The sequence below is a fragment of the Protopterus annectens genome, chromosome 2.part1, assembly GCF_019279795.1.
Source record: "Protopterus annectens isolate FY-2018-M chromosome 2.part1, PAN1.0, whole genome shotgun sequence".
Lineage (NCBI taxonomy): Eukaryota > Metazoa > Chordata > Ceratodontiformes > Protopteridae > Protopterus > Protopterus annectens.
In genome coordinates, this window is record NC_056729.1 from 572,161,955 (window position 1) to 572,184,610 (window position 22,656).

General features: G+C 39.7%; 1 protein-coding gene across 7 annotated transcripts in view; it reads left to right on the plus strand.

Moving 5' to 3' along the window:
• The window catches only part of PTK2B (protein tyrosine kinase 2 beta), a 2,401,727-nt gene that overhangs the window by 1,747,914 nt on the left and 631,157 nt on the right, over positions 1–22,656 (plus strand). For all 7 annotated transcript variants that reach the window (XM_044062346.1, XM_044062339.1, XM_044062341.1 and 4 more), the window contains one exon: positions 16,349–16,411. In XM_044062346.1, coding sequence (XP_043918281.1) covers positions 16,349–16,411 — 63 coding nt within the window. The remainder of the gene's footprint in view (positions 1–16,348; positions 16,412–22,656) is intronic.

Sequence of the window (22,656 nt, forward strand, 5' to 3'; positions counted from 1 at the left end):
TGCATTTTTTAGTAGCACTGTGGCTCCACATTCCTGAAAGTTTTGCCACTTGGTCAAACATTATCATTTGTATAAGTATTAATTTTACTAAGTGTAATTGGCTACCTTGGTTAAGAGCCTTAAAGTAGCTGGCTGGTGGCAGTGTATGTACCTTATAGTCTGGGTGAAGGTGGCAAACCAGGTAAGCTGTGTCAGCCTTTCCCAGGTGTGTGTGTGTGTGTGTGTGTGTGTGTGTGTGTGTGTGTGTGTGTCAGCCAGCTACTGTGAACAGGGACCCAGATCATTGATTTCACACAGAGGGTGGTGGTAGACATGGCTTGGAATACCCAGCTGAGGACTCAACTCTGAGGTGGTCATTGGAGTGTCTTATTTGGGAGCTGGAGAGGAAGTCCAGCCCCAGGACTGGAGTGTATATTCCCTGTGTGCTCTTAAGGGAAATTGTGCTTGGTGGAGAGAGCTGCATCTGAAAATACTGTGCGTCTACTTTTCTCTCAAATTGAATGTTCCCCACCAGTGTCATTGGTGAGGATTGTGGCTTTTTGATCACTGACCCAGAGGAGAGACATCACAATACCATTATTCTTGATGCCAATGGCTTCACTCAGTTCTTGGGCAGATTGTACCAGACAACCACTTTCTTCAAAGAACCATCATACTGACCATGTAACACTACTTTTAGTCTGTTTGCAGTAAAAAAGGGAAATCCTGATCTCCCTGGCACACCATGCAAAATCTCAATTTCTCTCTTGCATAGGCAGCTATGGTCACATAATAGGTCTGCTTGAGGAGTCATATAGTAGATCCATGTACATGGATACAAGTTTGTGAATCTCATGCTGTTCAATGTAGCCCTGCACTATGTTGATATTTGCATATCCCTACATCTACACAAGCACACAGATCACATGCATCATGATAAATGTAACTGTCTTGGCTTGTCCCACTATGTATAAGTAATGAATTGTTCAGAAGTAGTAATTCAGACACATTGGGGCACTCTCTAGCTTCATTAGCATAACTGCCAAAGCTAGGGTGGAGTGAAGATGCCAGCCATCCCAGAAGCAAGGCGTTAAGGGACGTGATCAGAAGATCGGTTGGTATTGTAGTGCAACCCTTTATTTCCATAGCTGAATTTCTGAATGCTGGTATGGAATGAATTCCACTACTGCTTCAGTGCTTTCATTGTCAAGACCGAAGCACTTGTTTCAACAGCACATTGTATGTTGGATTTGAGGGGTGAAACATATGTGGTCTAACTTTAGCACTTAGGTAAATACTACACATCCAATGGGCTACCACTAACTATTGCTTATAAGGGTCTACTCATGAAAAGTTTTCAGCCAAATATTTGAGGATCACCACAAATGTATCTTTTACCATTATTTAAAAGACTTCAAATAAAACCTTAAAAGTAGATGCATTAAAAATAAAAAAGTAAATGAAATGGTTTTAGCCATGTTAATCACATTATACGCACACACACACACACACACACACACACACACACACACACACACACACACACACACACACACACGCACACAGATATGTGTGTGTGTGTGTGTGTGTGTGTGTATGTAATAATTACTAGTAACTAATACTCTTTGCCAACTGAATTTATTTTACATGTTTGCTAATTGTATTGCATTGTCTTATTTGTCATCTAAGCCTGTAGTCTGCCCTTACAAGTGTGTTGAAATATCGTCTTTATTATCAGTGTGTTCGTACAATGTTATATTAGTGCATTCAAATAATGGAACATATTTTTAATTATGCCTCACAATGAAATCATTCAAATTAAGCATTCTGTATCATGCATGTGAGGTAAACTAGCATTGTGAAACATAAACATTTAGGGATAAGTAAATAGTATATAGTTTTGAATACCATGAGAGAACATTTGGGATACATAGTTATCTGTAGTAATAATCACAAAGTGTTTGAATACATTTCTGAAATCTGAAGTGTATTTTTAAAAACATGGCTGATGTCGGATACCTTAGCAGCATGTGATCCCTCAACACAGGCAAACACACAATTATTTAGCTGTACTTTTGATTATAGTGTTACTATATATTTTATACATCTCTTGCCATATCAACATAAATCATATGTAGTGAAGTTTATTTTAATCATCTAAGAATTTTATGCCATGTACTTGGGCATATTGCAAGGAGTCTACAGTATATACCAGAAAATGAAACATGCTTACAAGTTAATTTAAAACTCTGTCATGTCTGTGATATTTGCAGTAAGGCACTCTGGATGGATTTTGTTCAAGATATTCCATCCTTATGGAAAATGAGCCTTACAATCTGCTGCCAGGGAATGAAAACTTGAGTAGCAGTGATAGTTTAAGTAATATATGGCATTCATTGGTCTTTCAGTGTGTACACATAATTAGAAATATATACGTATGATGCAATCTGATTGAAATTTCCAAGGGTTGTACAATGATAGTTGGTTAACAGTATTGTACTTATCAAACTGCGAAGATCACATGTGTAACCCATCAATGATTGTACCTGTATCTTACTGAAAGTGTGCTCTCTAACTTTTACTCTGCATCAGTCTTTTTCCCTTACTTATTTTCCTTCTGTATCATGTCATTTTTGTTTTCTTTTCATTTGCTAAAGTACGCTGTTGTACAATCTATTACCTTTCTATTCCCCTTCTTCTATCACCTTTATCCTTCTAGTTAAGATATTTTCCTGTTTTACATCCTTTGAACACTAAACAGTTTCTGTGTGTCTTTACAGCTCGCTCTAATTTACATTTGCATACCTCGGGTGCTCCCCGTACTACTGCAATATAACCAAGCAACCTCCCTCCTAAGGAAGACATCCTGGCACTGCCTAAACCCCCTTGGCACCATCAGCATATTACAGAATATTTCCTTACCTAAGACCATCAGTGTGTTTGTGTTTCTATTTTATAATATATGCTTCTTAGTAATTTTAGATACTTGTTTCAGGCAACCCGTGGCATGCACATTAGCAGTGTACTGGGGTCTTCATCCATCACTTCCTCCCCAATTTCACATTACCTCCCTTTCCTGCTTTTAGCAAGTGTAACTACCTTTTATACTTTTTCCCTACTAGGTCGCAGTATATATCCACTCCCCATACCATTAGTTCAACTAAGTAACAGCCCTAGCGCTGTTAGTGTTCTTTCCAGTGTACTTTTTCTTTATTTTTTTTCTTTGCCTCAATTTTGATAACTAGTAGCGCCTTTCCACTGAGTTTTGGACAACATTAAAAAACTAGTGATTTCATGTACCTAAGAGGTTATCAGTAGCTCTGTGGCATTGTAAGAGTTCAAATCACTGATTGTTTTTTGGGATTTTCCTCCTCCTCAGCTATACCTGCTCCATTCATCCTACAGGCTCACTTCACTCCCCTACCCTGCCCCCAATTTCCACGCGCCCCAGCACCTCTACACTTATAACCCCAAAACCACTCCCACTCCAAATCACCCTATCACAATACTCCCCACCCACCTGTACATCAAACTCTCCCTTAGCCAACCCATACCAGTAACCCCTCCCCTCCACTTCCATTTTCCCATTCCACTTACTACTATTCTCTTTCTACCTAGCACCACAAACCAACTATACCATTCAATTCCCAACCAATAATTCTACCTTCCCTACATTTTATAGATACCCATTAGATCATTATGTTACTTAAGCCTACACTGACTCTAGCCCTAATACTACTTCCTATCATCCTGTCCTGCCTTCACCATCTCACCAACCTCCCTAATGTCTCTCACCCACCCCCCTTTCCACACTACCTATTCATTCCCTAAACATGAATCACTCCCCACAAACTTTATTTCTCCCTATCTCTACAATTACAATAACATTCTTCTTTTTCTAGAAAACTCATTCCTGATAACAGAAATTCTGTCCCCATTCCAGTCAGTCCCAAACACACATTCTATTTTTATCTCAAATCTAACACTAAGCATTCTAAATCCCTTTTTTCCCACCTTCTTCAACTTATCACTATCCTTCTTTTCTGATGAAATTCATCCCAACCCTGGACCCTCAGCCAGTCAGCCTACTAACTCACCCTTACCACCTCCTCCCTCTCCCTGGAAATCTCTTCTTTTCGCAACACTGAACGCCCAAAGTTTAAGCAACAAGCTACCCAATTTCCATGCATGGCTCCTCCACAAGCACCCTGACGTACTCTCAATCTCCAAAACATGGCTAAAACTGCATATAAATGATCCTGAAATTACTCCTCCCAACTACAGCATCATAAGAAATGACAGAGCCCATAAGAAAGGTGGAGGAGTAGCTCTTCTTTTTTTTTTCTCCCTGTCAGTGACACCCTATACTAAGCTCATACCCCAGTTTGCTACTGCTGAGCTAACCCTGCCCCCCCCCCCTAAATATAAACACAAAAACATATGCATAGCTGCTGTATATATCTCACCCAGTGAGAATATCCCTATTCTTGAAGAAATCCTCTCCTGGTTCTCATTTAACATAAGCAATGGAACTATAATACTAGGTGACATTAATATTAATTGGACCATCATTCAGTCTCCCACAACCTCCCAGAATTTAAACCTATATAACTTCACCCAACTAATCAACTTGCCTACTAGACCTTCTAGGGACAGCTCCTCTGGTAGCACTCTGGACTGGATACTAGTTTCTCACCCCCATACTATATCTGATAGGAGTACCCTACCCGACTCTCTTAGTAATAATCTCCCTGCCTTCACTCATCATTCACCCTCCTCCCTACATCTGTCTCATAATTATATTTTACTCACTCTCTGAATAAATTCAACCTTCTCTGACTCTCCAAAAGACATAAACTGGAACCCTCTAAAATCCCTCCCTCTGGATAATGCTGTTACTTACTTCAATACTACATTTATTGACCTGTTAAATAGCTTTGCTCCCTCTAGAATTAAAAAAGTTAAAGGCCGTACTGCCCCTTGGATAACCAAAGAGACTGTAACCCTCACGCATTTCCAAGACAAAGCATGGAAACATTACCAGAAATATAAAACACCCACCTCTCTGACTGAATGTAAGCAACTTCATAATAAAATCAAACAACACATTGCTACTGACCGAAAATCCTACCACTCCTTACTTCAAAATAACCACAAAACTAGCCCTAAAAAAGTTTTGGAATAGTATATCTACCCTCCTCCAGCCTGGTAAAAAAGACAACCCTTGTCCGGATCTTAACGCCTCTGATCTTTCCTTAGCTACCCAGTTTAACTCCTTCTTCACAGAGTCAATAGCTAAACTTATCACATCTTTTCCAAACAATGTGCTTTCTTTGTCTCCACCTATCTCCCCCAGCTTACCCTCTTCAAGCACCAAAACTTCTCAACTCCCCCCTTTACTATTAACCCTATCCTGTCTCCACCATAAGAACTCTCCTACAAAAATTTAAACCATGTTCAAATACCCCTGATGACCTTTCATCTAACTTCCTCAAGCTAACTACCGATGGCATAGCCTTCCTCATCTCCATCCTAATAAATCGGTCAGTTCAAGAAGCTTATGTACCTCTACTCTGGAAAAAAAGCCTTTATTATTCCCCTTCACAAAGGGGGAAACAGCACTGATATCTCTAATTTCCAGCCAATTGCTATCTTATCCCTTGTCTCGAAAATTCTAGAAAAATGTATTAATCTACATCTACTACCCTACCTCTTAGACAACCATCTGGTAACCCCCACACAACATGGGTTTAGACCTGGACACAGCACCACTACCACACTCTTCTCCTTCCCCGAAACTATCAATAACGCACGGGACTCCAGCAGTATTGTATTTACCCTCCTCCTTGACTTATCTAAGCCTTTTGACACTGTTTCGCATAATTTCCTATTGTCTAAATTCTCTTATTTCAGTCTAGCCACCTCCTCTACCAACTAGTTCTCCAGTTACCTCTCTGATAAGCAACAAGCCATTAAGTGGATAAACTGCCCATCCTCATTCCTTAATACTCTTAACAGGTATGCCACAGGGTTGTATATTAGGTTCCTTGCTACTTAAAATATTCATAAATGACTTCCATCAGTGAATTCCAAATGCTAAACTTGTCCAATATGCAGACAATTCTGCGATCATCTGCTGTGCTGTGCTGAATCCCTCCCCAAACTTGTGAAATTAACTCAAGAAGCCTTCTCTTCTACTGAGTGCTGGATGTTAAATAATTACCTAGCACTAAATACTTCTAAATCCAAAATCATGATATTTACCCCTTAAAAATGTACCAAAATAGACAAGAACTCTTTCTCCATAATTAGCCAAAACAAGACCTCTATTGAAATCATCCCCATACAAAGCTTCTAGGTGTCCTTATTGATGGACAATTAAAATTTGACATTCATCTACAAACTAGCATAAAGAAAACCCACCATAAACTAGGTATGGTTTATCACCACAACCATTATCTTACTCCCTCAACTAAGCATTTTCTCTCAACCACCTATTTCATTCCCTCTCTCTTGTACAGTGCCCTCCATGCTAATTTTCAGTCCTCTGTAAAGACATAATTATCTTCCTGCTATAACAAAATCTGAAAGTTTGCTACCGAATCCAAATCCACCACCTACCACTGCAAAGTCCATCACAAATTAAATTGGCTAGAACTGACGAACTATCTCTCCTACATCCAACTTACTAATACATATAAACTCATCTTTAAACCCTATCTTTGCCCCTCCCTCGCTTCCATCTCAAAATGTATCACTCTGATAGACTACTTAGGTCTAACAATTAGAACCTGCTCGAAGTGCACAAAACTGCTCGCACTCCAAGCAAGCAAACTTCTATTATCCTTCTCTCTAGCACACCTTTGCAATTCCCTTCCACCACATATCCGTACCACCAACAAACACTCCGCCTTTAAGACCTTTCTCCGTTCCCACCTTATGTCTCACTGGGAATGCTCCTGCTCTCACCCCACCTGACTTCCCTCTACTTCAACCCTTTTTCCCTATCTCCCATTCTCTCAACTCAATTATAACACTCATCGCCAATGTTCTTATCTACCTTTTCTCTTTATATGTTTTCACTCCCTACTATTTCTTACCTACTCTTACAATCACAAGGCTTGTAACCCTGAATTGCCTTATTTCTGTAAAATTTTTAAATATGGCTTGTGAAGTTCATTGCCTCTACTGTTTTTAGACCATGTGTAATCTAATTGTGTTGTAGATACTACATTTGCTTGCTCTGATAGAGCATGTTACACCATGATTTTTGTTTTTTTATGCATGTTTGTTTTACTTTCATTGCATACTGTAATTTCTTAAACTGTGTATATGTTTAATTTACAATTGTATAACTGTATAAGGAGCTTTTCTCTCCTGGCCTCTATTGAAAATGGGCTGTTTTGGCCCAATGGACTATCCCGGTAAACAAACTGTTAATAAAATAAAATAAATATTAGCTTGCACACTGTTTTTCCATCTTACATGACAAGTAAAGCCAAGCTAACATAAATTCTGAGAATCGTTTTGCAGTTTAACTAGGAGATTTTTTTCTTTGTTTGTTTTGATTCCCAACCATATTGCACACATTCAATTATGTTACTTCAAAGGAGACATCACAGGTGTTACAGACACAGGCAGGCACTTCAGCTTTTTTATTATGTGCCTGCTGTGTTTCCCCATGTACTTCACTAACAATTTGCCAGGTTTTGAGCTAACAGTGAGTTCTGTATGAGTACATTGCTTACTCATACAGTTGGCATATTTCCACAGAAACTGCACCCCCAATGGCAGACTTCATATTCCCCATCCTTAAACTCCAGTAGATGTTTGTGGGGATGATGGTCAGGCTCTTCAATATTTTGCTGAAATTCAAAAATTCATAAAAATAATAGTGACAATAAGCTTGATTCAGACATCAGTCCCACATCACACACATTTTGCTCTTTGTTTTGAAATACTGAGTCTAGAAATGTTATCATTGATTCCAGGCTCGATTTTTGCATTCAGTCTAAATTGCCATTCTGTTTCTTTTACTTCCATCCCCAATTTAGGATCCATCCTCTTCCATTTAATAACACTCTATCAATGATAAAAAATCCTAAATTGGAGATTGAAGTAAATCAATGATAACATTTCTATACTCAGTATTTTAAAACAAAGAGCAAAATGTGTATGATGTGGGAATGATGTCTGAAGCAAGTTTGTTATTGCTATTATTGTTATGGATTTTTGAATTTCAGCAAAATGTTGGGCAGATATACTTGATTTGGATTATAATTTAATAGCAATTAGGGGATGCATGTTGTATAATTAAATAATTGCTTTTAACCATTTTTTAATGTGGTGAAAAAGTATGTAAAATAATTTTAACAAAGGTTAGCTGATGTAAAACAATATTCATATAAATGTCATTTAATTTAGATTAGATGCTGTTTTTTTAAATGAAAAATATACATTGATTTTAAATTGAAGACAGGAAATTATGTAAATGTTGTTTTCATATATATATATATATATATATATATATAATCTACATATGCATACATACATACATATATATGTGTTGTTCTTGATATGTCAGTGACTCTGATGCCTGTAGAAATGGTGGGCAAAAACGCTAAGTCTTTTTAAAAGTTATGTTTGAATAAATAAATATGCCATTCAGTTAACCACTCCGTGGTTTAAGTAGTTTTTATTTTTTGTAAGAAAAGTGGCAATACTTATAACATGGATTCTTCCAGAAACTTCCTTTTTGGCTTTATTCAAGTTGACTACATAGCAAAAGCTGCCTTAATTTTCCCTTTTTGTTAAAGGTGAAGTCTATTTTGAAGCTTGTAAGATATTGCATTTTGCTCAGGCTTGCAGCATACCCTTAATGAATCAGATCTAGGTCTTTTCAGGGTTAGCTTTCTCCCCAGGAAATAGATATTTTCTCTGTTAGCAACAGATAGCAAAGTCTGTTGTTACACAGAAGTAATGAATGTGACGTAGTAATGAAATAACATCGGTATAGTTAAGTGGTTGGACACCACTGTATAATCAAGTTGATGCCATGCAACCTGACTTAATTGTGAATTCAAATTATGTATTTGCAAAAATAATGTAGATTCTGTGTTTAGATGCAAGCATAAAATGTATTTTGCAGCACTGAGCTTAGTTTTAGTTACAATTATTGAAGTAGATGTGCTTTACAGGAAGCTCTACCTGGAAACTTAAGAAATGCAGGTTTTTCACTACAGTTGGATATTACATGTGGATCTGATGCTTTAGTTTCACTGTGTTTAGTATTATTTTGTAATTTGTTATACCCGATAACAGGCCAATGAGGACAGCTGTAGTGATGCATTTTTTTAGTCATGGAGTACTGTTCATAAACATCATGTACTATGATGCAGGCTTGCTCCATCAGAGACAGACACAGCAGAGCCCACTGTGATTCATAGAAGTAGTAGCACAATGGAATGAATCAATGTATGCTGTTATGCTTGAAGTATATGTGCAAATTGTACTCTTCCCAAATGTAAGCCATTCTTAAAAACACAAGCAGCAGAGTATCATCTGTCTGGAATGGGATAATGAACAGGAATCCAACTGCATGTGTTCAGTGATGCTGCCCCTGGCATCACAAAAGCCCCTCCCCCGCATCTGATACTATGTTATTCAGCTGATAGCACTGAACAAAAATATTAGTGTGATTCAAATAAATAAAGAAAGAAAAGCACAGTTGCAGGGAAGGCAACCCTAATGGCAACAGAGTCCCTTGTGATGCAGGCAAACCTACTGTCAAAGCTAAACTTGTTCATAGGTTCATACTAGGCTATCTGCCCTAGGGCATTTATAAGCCTAGCCAGAGTGTGTTTGGCTTTCGCCACCCATTTTAAATTAATTTTGCTATGCCCTTTTTCGAGGTTAGTATACTGTGCCTCTGTCTAACAGTGACACAGAAGTGATACCCGGGGTAAACCTACGATCTCCCATCCACTCATCAAGATTCCTCTTGAAGAGAGTCAATGAGGGACTCTGCCTAACCTGGACTGGGATTTTATTCCAGAGTGAAGGGAGCCTCTGGGTTATGAATCTGTCCCTCCAGCATGTCCTATTTATTTCAGTGCTGAGGTTCAAGTCTCTCGAGCCCGTAGCTCGATGGGATTTGGATTTTCTGAGGTGCAGCATGTCCATTAATTCGGGTTGGACATGGCTTTATACGTCAGGCACAGATCGCCTCTGAGCAGGCGGTATGCCACTGAGTAGAGCTGGAGTTTCTTTAACCGGGCAGCATATGGCATCTGTTTGAGCCCTATGATCCTCTTGGTGAGGTACTTTTGGGGTCTTTCCAGTTGCTGCAGGTGTCTGGTAAGGTACATCCCGAAAGGGGCATTGTACTCAATTATGGGCCTGATGAGGGATGAGTAAAGAGGCACGATGACCTTCCCTGATCTAGATGTGAATCCCTTCATGATTAGGTGGGCTATATAAAATGTTTTTCTAACCACTTTGGCCACATGGTTGTCAAATGAGAGATTGCTATCAACTTGGGTCCCCAGGTCCCTAATTACTTCTTCTGTACTTAATGGATTACCACCTATGTGGTAATTTGTGGGCACTTTGTTTTTGCCAAAAGGGATGACTATGCACTTTTTGGCGTTTAGCTTGAGGCCATGGCTCTGGCACCAGTTGTCTGTTTCTATGAGGCTCTTTTGGAGGATGCTTGTGTCGGCTGGAGAGTCGATTATGGTGCCCAGTTTGCAGTCATCTGCGAACTTAGTCAGCCACAGTCCTTCCGTGTTGGCCTGTACCTCCGAGAAATATATACCAAACAAGAGAGGTCCCAGGACTGAGCCTTGTGGGATGCCACTTGTAACTGGTTTGGAGTCTGACATGGCTCCAGCAATTCTAACCATGTGGGTTCTGTCCTTGAGACAGTTTGCAACCCATCTAGTGACATAGGGGTTTATATTTCAGCTGGTGAGCTTATCTATAATGCCCGAGTGGGGTATTGTATCGAAGGCTTTTGCCAGGTCCAGGTAGGCTGTGTGGACCACCTTCCCCTCGTCAATGGCCTTGGTGACTTGTTTCAAAGAAATCAACCAGGTTTAAGAGGCAGGATCTGCCCTTAACAAAGCTGAACTGGGTAGAATCCAGTGTCTGTAGGTCCCCAATATCTTTATTTATGAGGTCCATGATGATCCTTTCCATAGCTTTGCAGACTAAGCTAGTCAGGCTTATGGGGCGATAGTTTCCAGGATCCGTTGAGGCACCACCTTTGTGGAGAGGGACCACTGTTGCTGTACGCCACTCTTTGGGTACATATCCTGTAGTAAGGCTAAGATTGAACAGTAGTTTTATGTTTGGGTTTAGCTCTTCTTGGAGTTCATGTAGGACGCAGCCTGGGACACCGTCTGGTCCCATTGATGCTGTGTTTTTTGCTTTGGAGAGGGCAGCTCTTACCTGAGCATCTGAGATGTCAGAGGGGCAGCACTCTGCTGGGATAAATATTTGCCCTTTTGGTGGGGAGGATGGGGGAGAAGTTTGTGCTGAACCTGTCAGCTAGGATGTTGGCAATGTCTGTGGGTTCGGTGTATTTTTTGTCATTTTGGACTAATTCTGAGCATGTCTGGGAATTCCCAATCAGGTTCCTAACATAACTAAAGAAAGCCTTGTGATTATCCTTAGTGTCCTGTGCAATTTTTCTCTCGAAGCTGACCTTAGATTATTTTATGAGTGCCCGTAGTTTTTTACTAATACTGATCAGAGATGCCTTCCCTTTTTGGGATTTTGCTCTATCATGTAGTAGCTTCCTCCTTCTATTGTATAGTTTGTTTATGGCTGGGGTCCACCAGACAGGACATCTGCCTTTGGAGGATTGGGTCTTGGTTTTATTTGGGATTGCATGATCCATGCATTCCTGAAGGTGTTCATAGAATGCGTTTACAAAGGATTCTACTGTCTGGGCCGTATTTTCCACAGGCCCGGGGGCTTTGAAGGATTCCACCTCGGTTTTGAGGAGTGTGAAATTTGCTTTAGAGAAGTTTTTCACTGTGGTTTTCAGGGCAGGGGTGGAGTCGGGATGTGAATATCCAGTGAGATTAGTTTATGGTCTGATCTTACCAGTGAGGGATACACTTCTGGTCTGGAGCATAGAGTCCCCATGTTGGTGATGATCAGTTCCAGTATGTTTTCCCCTCTTGTGGGAGTGGTAACAAGTTGTTCCATAGCATTTGAGTTTATAAATTCTAGGAACCTTTGGGCTAGGGTGTTGGAGCTAGAGTAATGCTCCCAGTCTATGTTTGGGTAGTTGAAGTCGCCCAATATAATGGTGTTTGGAGAGACCTTCATATTTTCCAGTGTTCTCAGGAAGGCCGAGTGGGGTTCCTGGGTTTGGGAGGGTGGTCTGTAGCAGGTTATAAACTGGAAGGCAGTTTTACCCACTGTTAGTTGCACATGGATAGTCTCTGATGCTTCGTGCTGTGCCATCAACCTGGAGGTGTGGGTATCTTTGACGAATATTGATACTCCCCCTCCTTTTGTGGTACTGTCCAAGTTTTGGGGCCGAAAAGCATGGTATGAGGTATAACCTGGTAGTGCTGGGGTGCTCTTGGGAGCCTTGAACCAGGTTTCTGTTACTGCACAGATATCGATTTTCTCCATGCTAAGGAGAGTTTCGAGTGCATGCATCTTGAGGTTTAGACTTCTGGCATTGAGTAGCATTACTCTTAGTTTCTTATCCCTTGTAATACCTATGGAGGTGGGTTTGTCTTTTGAGCCTTGCCTAAAAAAGGCACTATGGGGGTAGCAAGAGCCTTTGCCAATATCTGAAAGCCCAGGGGTGACAGGTGCAAGCCGTCCCTAGCGAAGCATTGTGGCTTGTCGAGCATGTCATCCCAGGCTGACAGGCATTGGATCCCCTTTAAATGACACCAATACTTAAGCCAATTGTTGAAATTGATCATCTTGTCTTCATATTGTGGCATCATTCTTGGTGAGGGTAAGATGCTACTCAAGGTCAGGGTCATACCGGCCTGGGCTACATGCTCAGAGATCTCCTCTATGTCTCTTTTCATGTAGTCCAGGGAGGTACATCTCAGGTCATTCATACCAGCATGGACAATGACTGAGTCATATTTGTACTTGCCTTGGAGTGACCTGAGTGCTTGTGTTATGTGGCGGATCCTAGCGCCCGACAGGCAGCTCACCGTGACCTTCTCCTTGTTCAGCCTGGTGAGCGGGACGTCAGTGTGCCTGATGATAGAGTCAGCTATTACAAGTGTATCAGGTGTGTTGTTTAGCCTTAAGGGCTGTGACTGTTCGGCACACTGGCTTTGTGAGCTATGTGTTGCACGTGTTTTGTTTTGGGGTAGCGGTTGCTTGGGTGTTTGCTTTGGAGGTCTCTGCTGCTTAGGCAGATTTTTATTTAGAGCCTCCGAGTATGTTTTTTTGTGTTTATGTGTTTGGTTTGCTGTCGTGGTAGGTCTATGTGAGACTGGAATTGTAGTGAGTGTGGTTTCCTTCTCCTCCTGACTGGTTTCGCCAGTACTGAGTTGAGAGAGCTTAGCCTCCAGTATGGCTATATGGTTGCATCTCTCACATGTGTTGGAATTTGTTGGGAGGAGGAGAGGGTTGTCTGTGTACATGAGGCAGTTGTAACATTGCCTCAAGATTCCCAGATTCACCAGCTGGACCAGAGAGGAGATTGACAACTGACCTTTGGACATGCTAGAATAGTATTGGAATTCCTTTATAATTGTAAAAAAGGGCCACTGGGGAAAGAAGTACTCAAGGGGAGTTTGTGAGGGTGTAGTGCTTTTAATATTTTAGTGCTGACTTATATAATTGCTTTAGTGAGCAAGTGCCAGGTAACTTAAATGCAATGTGTTTCAGGTAACTTAAATGCAAAAACGACAAACAGTAACTTTCTTTCAAGTGAAACAATCAAATAAGTACAGTAAGCAATGCAGATATCACTAGGGATCCACAGAAGCACTGAAAAGCGGCGTTTTAGGTGGAATTAGCGTTTCAGGGAAATAAGCAAACAAACAAGCATCATACAAATAAAGCTAGATTCAGCAGGCCTGGATCTAGTCTATGCTACAGCAAACAAGGTGTACCAATTTCAGTAAGAAGCAGTTCAAATATGCAGGCACTATAAGCCTTTAACCAGAAATTCCCAGCTCAGAAGGGCAGAGTCCAGCCTCTCCTCCCACAAGAGTGCAGACCACGAACCCTTTTAATGTAAAATAACTGGCCTGAAGCCCAAGTGCTTAAACTAGAATTAATACACTTTTAGAATAACAGACACTGAGCCCTCAATCAGCAGTTCCCAACTTAGAAGGTTGTAAGCTACCTGTTCTGCCACTACAGTGTAGACCACAAACCTTCTTAATGTAAAACAACTGGCGTGAAGCCCAAGTGCTTAAACCAGAATTAATACACTTTTAGAATAACAGACACTGAGCCCTCAATCAGCAGTTCCCAACTTAGAAGGATGTAAGCTGCCTGTCCTGCCACCACAGTGCAGGCCACAAACCTTCCTAATGTAAAACAACTGGTCTGAAGCCCAAGTGCTTAATCCAAAAGACTTAGAATGATAGCTATACTTTAATCAAGTTACTAAAAAATACAATTGAATACTTTAAAGAATGCCTATATTAGTGCTCAGGTTATACAAACAAAGCTAGATTCAGCAGGCCTGGATCTAATCTACTACAGCAAATAAGGTGTACCAATTTCAGTAAGAAGCAGTTTAGATATGCAGGCACTATAATAATAATGATGGCAGTCTTTCACCAGTAACAGTTCACACAGTACCAGATGTCATCATTACCTCTGGCCCCCACTGTCTTGTTTAAAAAATGACATTTTTTTAGGAATCATTCACAGACAAGACAGCAAAGCACAGTGCTGTAGTAACAGGCAGCTCTGTAAGGTATAAAATACCTTACTGAGCTGCCTGTCTGTGCTGAGTTTTGTAGAGCTGCTTTGCTACACATCACTGTCATACATCCTGAGCACAGGGGCTTCTAGCATGCAGTGGTATACTAGGCGCACTTGTTCACCATTTAAGAATAGAGGATGGTAGTTGTGTGCTAGTGCCATGACTCAGGTAGTGGGCAACGTCATAAAAGTTAACACTGCACAGGAATGCTTGTATACATCTTCAGACTATGGTTGTGAATATTCAAGTCTGTCTGCCTTTACAATGCACTTTGTGTCCCTTTTAATATGGCATAAGTGAGGCACAGTAGATCAGATGGTTTGTTTCCACATTGACTTTTCAGTGGTAGTATTGTAAGTCAATGACTTTTTAAGGGTGTCCGTGGAAACATTGATATATATAAGCAGCTAAAAATGTTTCCCTCCACACTGAATTTTACACCAGGTAAAGGATCTAAATTGCAAGTTTTGCTATATATTTTACGTGATACGGCAAGTAAGTTTGCACACCATCGCCCATACTGTCTTAATTGGATGTCTGGTATAGCAGACTGCTCAATGGTTTGGGACTGGCAGTATACCTAACAAGGGAGCTTCAAAAAACGTATATTACTGCATACTCTCTGTTCATGTTTTAAAGTTATATGGGCAGTAGGAGAACTCCAGTGGCCAAAAAGGGAAAACATTTCCATGTTTATTTATGTAGTATTGCAGAATATCTGATTCCTGCATTCCATGTAATGTTTCTTCAGGTACTATCTGTAAATCTGTTTCATTCTAGCTGTTCTTTCTGTGTTTCTTTGTAGTTTGATATCAGCAAGACACAGACATGAAAACCACAGGAGTGTGTCTCTTTTGTGTCTTGCAGGCTTAGACAAATTATTTTAGAAACAATGCAATTTGATTAGGAGAAAACAGTGACTGGACCTTTATGCACTATTGCAAGAAAAATGGAAGTGAAAATGTTGAATTTCATAGAAACTAAAACTGCCCTGGTATGAAGTTAACTGCTGTAGAGGGTGAAGTTGTCCTTAAGTCACTTCATGCAAAACTGACAAAGAAGATGAATTATTGCAAATATGCTGCATGACATTTTCATTTAGTAGCATTACATTAAACTGAAGCATGTTGTCCAGTGCTAAACTACCATCTCTATAAGAGTGAAATGAAAAAGCTGAAGAATTTAATTATAGGCATGCATGAGACTGGTGACATTTCATTTTACTTAATGTACACGTTCACATTTTTATGAGAATACTAATGTATTCTGAAATTGTTTATGAAAATGGTGATGAATCATACATTTTCTTTGCAATGAACTTTTACATAATTGAGTGCTTTTTAAGCCTTTATTAGAGTTTGAAGTGTTGTGTGATTTATAATTTATGTTTCTCAGAAATATGTAACATGTTAATTCACTTTTTTTGTAATGCAGGAGGTTTTACAAAGAAATGCCCTCAAATGCCTTGGAAAAGAAATCTAATTTCGAACTCTTAGAGTAAGTAAAGTGATCTTTTTTCTATGCTATCAAGTTCTGAATTTTGTTAAGATTTATTTAACAAAATCTATATCAAATCATAAATAGCATAGATTTCACTGTGACCACCAGCCATCCAATATTGCATTTGTACCTATTTCACATGCATTAACAATGCAAATTCTTGCAAGTGAATGCACTCATCAAGGTGCTTAGTCCTGCTGAAATGTGCTGAATTCTGATACGGTAGGAAAGATTACCTTAAGACTGTGGTCACATTTCTATACGAAACTTATACAAGATGGTATACTCTGAGACAGCCACATCTGCAGTATAAATATTTATTGTATCCAAGGAAAATACTACAGGGAGATTCCTGCTTCCCTAAGGTGCACTGACCATAGAATTAGTTGTGTAAAGAAAAGGGATGCATATGTCAAAGCCTCCCACATGGGGATGAAGGTCAGATACAAGACCTAATACTGTAAGTCTTGATAATTCAAAAATTAAAGAATGAATTGTAAAGCTCCCTGTCACCACTTTTCTTTATTTTTACAGGGGATATGAAACCCCTTAGACCTCCTGATATAGTGGGATGTGCCCTGTCATCCCTGCTGCTTACAGTATGCTAACTCCAAGGTCACTGTACCTCAGAGAAAGGTGGGGGGATTTTGCCAGATACCATGGTTTTAAAGGTAGTATGTGCTCCCTCTAAATGGACTTAGTTTTTCTGTTCTGTGGGTAACATTTTAGATCCTTGGATTCTCATCAGGCACCTGCTTGGTACTGAAATGCATTTTTTCAGGTACTGGTTGAACTTGCAGTTTTTATTTGCATGAGGAATTCAGAAGATTATTTGCACTGATGGTATGGAACTACTCGTGAATATTATACACGTTAATTCTATCTGTATTTTTATTGCCTTTGTTGATTTGATGTCAATGAGATACAGCAGAACATTTCTGCTTTACACTGTTTAGTGTCTGTGGTTGATTCATATCCAGCCATTCTTAGATATTTGTGAGAGTCTCTGATTCAGATAGATTTAGCCAGTGTTTTTCTTGAAATTAAAAAATGTCTAAAACACATTTAGCTAACCCAAATGTGACATGATTTTTTAAAACATTACTTTTAGAGTGCATAATGATTTGAAATCATAGAGCAGTAATCTGGGGGTAATTGTAATTATTTTTTATAGACAGCCTGTTGTTGATGCTGTTGAAGGGATTTTTCATTTTCTATGCACTTAGTGACTTTTTTTTTTCATGTACATTCATAATTGCATACTGCTCAATCCTCATGCATGGTGCACTTTTTTCATTTTATACCTGTGTTTCACCGCTTCTCATTACTATTCTGATTACTTTCACTCCTATCCCCTCTTTTGATTGGTAGTAGCTCATCACCTCCTTCCAATTTCCCACCCCTCTCATTTTCTTCTGCTTTATACTTCTTATAATGTCTACAAATTTGCTGTCTAGCTCCCCTTTCTGATACTTGCCCCTTATTTTCTAGTTTCTGGCTGTTACACTCTTGACTGTCTGTGCTATTAGTCTTATTTCTTGCATTTCCTTTTCTTGCCAATTCCCCTTCATTCCCTGCATCCCACATGCAAAATCCAAAGGAGTCTTGCTCATTTTTCATAGACCCTCTTCCATACTTACAGAGCTTCTGTCCTGATCTTTTTGGCTGAGCCGAGGTACAGTCCCAGAACATATGTTTAATTCAGCATCTAGAGTCTGTTTTCCTTCTCTCCTTATATAATCTTTTTGGCGTGAGATACCATCTGTGTGAGACTCATATTATCTGTTCTCCTGGCACATGCATCCTTAATTTTATTTTGAGGACTTTTCACCATTCATCTTTCCTGGTCTGCTACCCTTTTCCTTCTCCCATCTTTTCCTTATCACTTTCTTTGTTTTTTCCACTTTCCCCTTAAGGTCTTCATAAATCCTTCTACTTTAAACTCTCCCGTTTCTTATTACCTCATGGGGTTCTCCTTTCTTATCTCTCCTTTCTTTTTCAGGGTTTCTGCTTCCTTATAGTCACTATTGCACCACATGCAGAAATTGAGGAATTACTAACCAGTAGGCACAGCAAGTAATGAGAAAGGCCAAGTTACAGTTTTATGTTAAATACCTAAACCTGGAGGTGAACCTCAGCTTTTTCTGTGCAATTCTTCCCCTTTCATCCTCCCACACACGTGAAGAGGCTCCAAACAATGTAAAATATTGATATTACAAACTCTCTGGAACAGACTAAAGTCTGAAAGATCAAATGACTAGGAGAGACACAAGGTTGAAGGGTAACACACCAAGCTATGAGGCAAGAGAAATGTTACGATGCAAAAAAGACTACACCTACCCACTACCTCCCACTCTCTTGGCACACCTGAACAAACCAAAATCATTGGTTGAACAAAGGAGTAAAATCATGGATTTGCTAGAAAACCTAATTTCTGAAGGATGTAGAAGTGCCACACATCGGGAGACATTCCCACAACACCCCCTTAGCACAGGATCTGTGGACAAAAGCATAAAGCCAGGGAGTGTATCATGCATTACATGGAGGATATGAAACATGAAGTCCAATTTTGCTAGTAGCTTCAGCACTCCGGATTGTGCTATGCCATCATTTTGTGAGAGAGGACAGACCAAAAACATCTAGACATTGTGCACATTCTTGCAGGCCCCATCTGCTTCCTAACCTCTCAACATAATTCAGAAAGCCAAAAATGACTGCAGAACAAGGCAATACATCAGGGATAGGTTAAAACATTACTATAAATTTAGATAGTAGAACAGTGTTTACAGTAGCCTGCATTGAGATATCAGTACATTATGCAGAATTCTCACCCCCCCCCAAAGTCTCTGCACAATAATTCTGGATGAAGTGAAAACAAAAGACAAAGGCGTAGCATTAACAATCTGCTTATACAGTACGTGACCCCACATTAAAAAAAATTCCAGGCAAACATTGAAGACTGCAACATTCTCACAGGCCTTAATCACACTCCCAAACTTTCAACACAGTAACTACAGACAATGAAAAAAATTGAAGTTGTTGCAACAAGGCATAACATCAGGGGTAGTTAAACATAACTATAAACCTAAATAGCAGAAGAGAGTTTGCATTGGCATGTATTAAGGTATCAGTACATTCTGTGGATTTTTCACCCCCACCCTGAAGTCTCAGCACAATAATTCTGGATAAAGTGGAAAAAAAACAAAAGTGTAGCATTAACAATGTGCTTATACAGTACATTAGCCCCCATAAAAAAAAAAAAAAACTCCAGGCAAACATTGAAGACTGCAACATTCTCACAAGCCCTAACAACACTCCCAAACTTTCAACACAATAACTATGGACAACAAAAACAATTGCAGTCATTGCATCAGTGAGTTGAACATTGCAGTTATACACAGTAGTAGCTTAACAGTGTTTGCATTAGTATACATTCAAAACATCTATACCTTCAGCAACATTCTCACAACCGCTAACTACCCTCCCAACATTAGCATTTTAAACAACATACAGGCATCATCAACCTCCTAATCTCTCGGCATAATTCAAACAACCAAAAAACTGCAGAACAAGGCATATCATCGGGGATAGTTTAAAACAGTACTATAATCCTAGATAACAGAACAGAGTTTAAAAAACTCGTAAAAACTCAAAACCTACTGCAAATTCATCTGATAATCTACCAGGAGAATTTAAAAAAATAGCAGCCAAAGCCAATTCTTACCCTGAATACTTAATAGATCCATTACTGAGCAATATGTCACAACCATTTGGGAAATATCACACATTATACCCTTGCACCAAGGTGGAAACTTGACAGACCTTACAAATTATAGGCCCAGAGCAATTCTGTCCCCACTAGCTAAACTCCTAGAGAGATGCATTCATTCTCAACTTCTGCAGTATGTCACAACGAATAATTTACTTGCCAAATCCCAACACTGCTTTAGGCCTCAGTTATACCAACACCATCAATTTAGAAATGAAGGTGAAATAGGGTCATTTGTCTTTCTCAATTTATTAAAGACCTTTGATACAGTTTCTCAGCAAACTGTTAACTACTCTTGCCAAACTTATTCTCATCCCCCTAGCCCTCCATTGGCTCCAAAACTATCTAACAGGTCATAACCAGCCATAAAATGGTCCAGGTTATACCCTCAATTTTTAAGACCTTTTGATAAATTGCCCTTAGAAAGACAGTTGAAAAAGGTATTCTCCAATAACCACTTCCACAACCACTCCAAAGGCATTAATCCACTGTTCTCTGATATAGTCCGTCCTCACACTGGTCCAAACCCGGCTCAATCTCCATGATCTGCTGCTAAGGAAAACTCCTCTGTTTAAAAACAAGAGACGTGATCCTTCTTACCCACATGTGCTTTTTTAAAGGCAGTTTATACAGGAAGTGTTTTGCAAGGACCAATCAGGTCCTTGCTTTATCACTTCCTACTTTAAAAAAAGAAAATAAAACAAGAACTTAGTTCCCAGGCTGTTGCACTCAATCAGATTTCTTGTTTCACTGTAAAAAAGAAAAAACAAACACAAGAACTTGGTTCCCAGGCTGCTGCACCCAATCAGATCTCTTGTTTCACTGTGCAGACCTGATTGAGTGCAGCTTGCCAACGAATTAAAAAAAAAAAAAACCCGGAAAAGCAGTTCCAATTTGCATGCTGACATCAGGGAATTGTGCAGATGTCCATGAGGAGCTGAGCCAAGAAAGTAACGGTCAGAGCAACCCATGGCTGCTGGATGGAGACCTCATTCATGGGGTGGTAACTGGGGGCTCCCCGCGGCCGCAGGTTTTGTTGATGCCTAACACCGGCTATGAATATGGTCTATCAAAGGAAACAACATGTAACAGCATTCTTCCTGTTTGTGCCCCCATCTTTGTGCATTACATTTCTGTTACTGCTGGAGCACAGTGCATTAAAAATATATATTTATTTCTTAGCATTGAATAGTGCCTCGTGTTCACAGATGCCATTTGTCAGTCTCATCTACTACCCCCTTTTGTCCCATCACTTCTATGACTGTAGTGTCTCAGTTGTTTTGACATGAAGTCATGACTCAATGCTTGCATATAATGGAGTTTACTGTGTACATTCACTTTCTTTTTCTTGCACTGCCTCTCATTTCTTCTTTCATCTTTCCTATAAGACCAGGTTGTCCATTTATAGATGGCTTCTCTTCTCGTCAGATTTTTCTGCCACCATCCCAATTTGCTTTTTTTTCCTTCCTCCATTGACTATTCCCCCTGCTCAGTCCTTCTGGTGTCCAGCACTGGACACCTAAACCTCCTGAGGCTTCAGTTACAGTGTTTTCTTTGATGGTATATTCTTTATCTGCTTATTGTATTATATCTGGCTGTGCTTATGCTGCAGTTGTTATTGGATTCCCCTCTTCTACTGGATTTCTGCTTTGATCTCTTCTTTCTGTACCTTTTTTGTGTACTTCCCTCGTACTTTATCTATTTTCTATGTTCTTTTCTCCACTTCTGTTGTCTACTATGCGCGGTATCTTATCAGCTCCACTTATCAGTATCACTCTGCGTTCCTTTGTTTACTTTCTCTTTATCTTGTTTACTCACATTTGTATCCATAACAGATATTCTCCATGACAGTTGTAATTTTACCTCCTCTCTGGTCCTTAACATGTTTGTCTACCAGTCCAATTCTGGTGGGTTATACAAATTAATTTCTTTGTGTCTGTTACTCCAGCCTCCACTGTGCACAATTTCCATAACAAAAGCCTGTGCTTCTCTCTATCCTTGCCCCCTTCCATAAGATAGAAAGGTAGTTAATCCATGCATGAATTCCCTTGGCTTTCAGTGGTCCAACTAGACAGACATTCCTTATTTTATACATGAAATCAGAATAATCCTCTCCCAATTTTATGAACATACCATTAAAGTATATCACTTTAAGTGCTGTGGCTTGTCTCACAATGTCTTGTGTGCAGGCATGCTAAGGTAGTGTGTCAGCTGTATTCGTCTTCCACCTCTGATTGTATCAACTCTGTAGATTCCTTCTGTCATTGGTTCTTGTAATCTGGGTAAGTGAACTCTTGTTTCCAACTATTCCTGCAGCATTCTGTCTAGTTATGCTCTGACACTCCTGTTATCCTTATGTTGTTTCTTATGGATTTGTTTTCTAGATCATCCACTTTTCATTTTTGCCAGTGTAACTTTTTCTGTTTATACCAGCCATCTATTATGCTGATGTACCTCTGATCCCAGAGCTGTT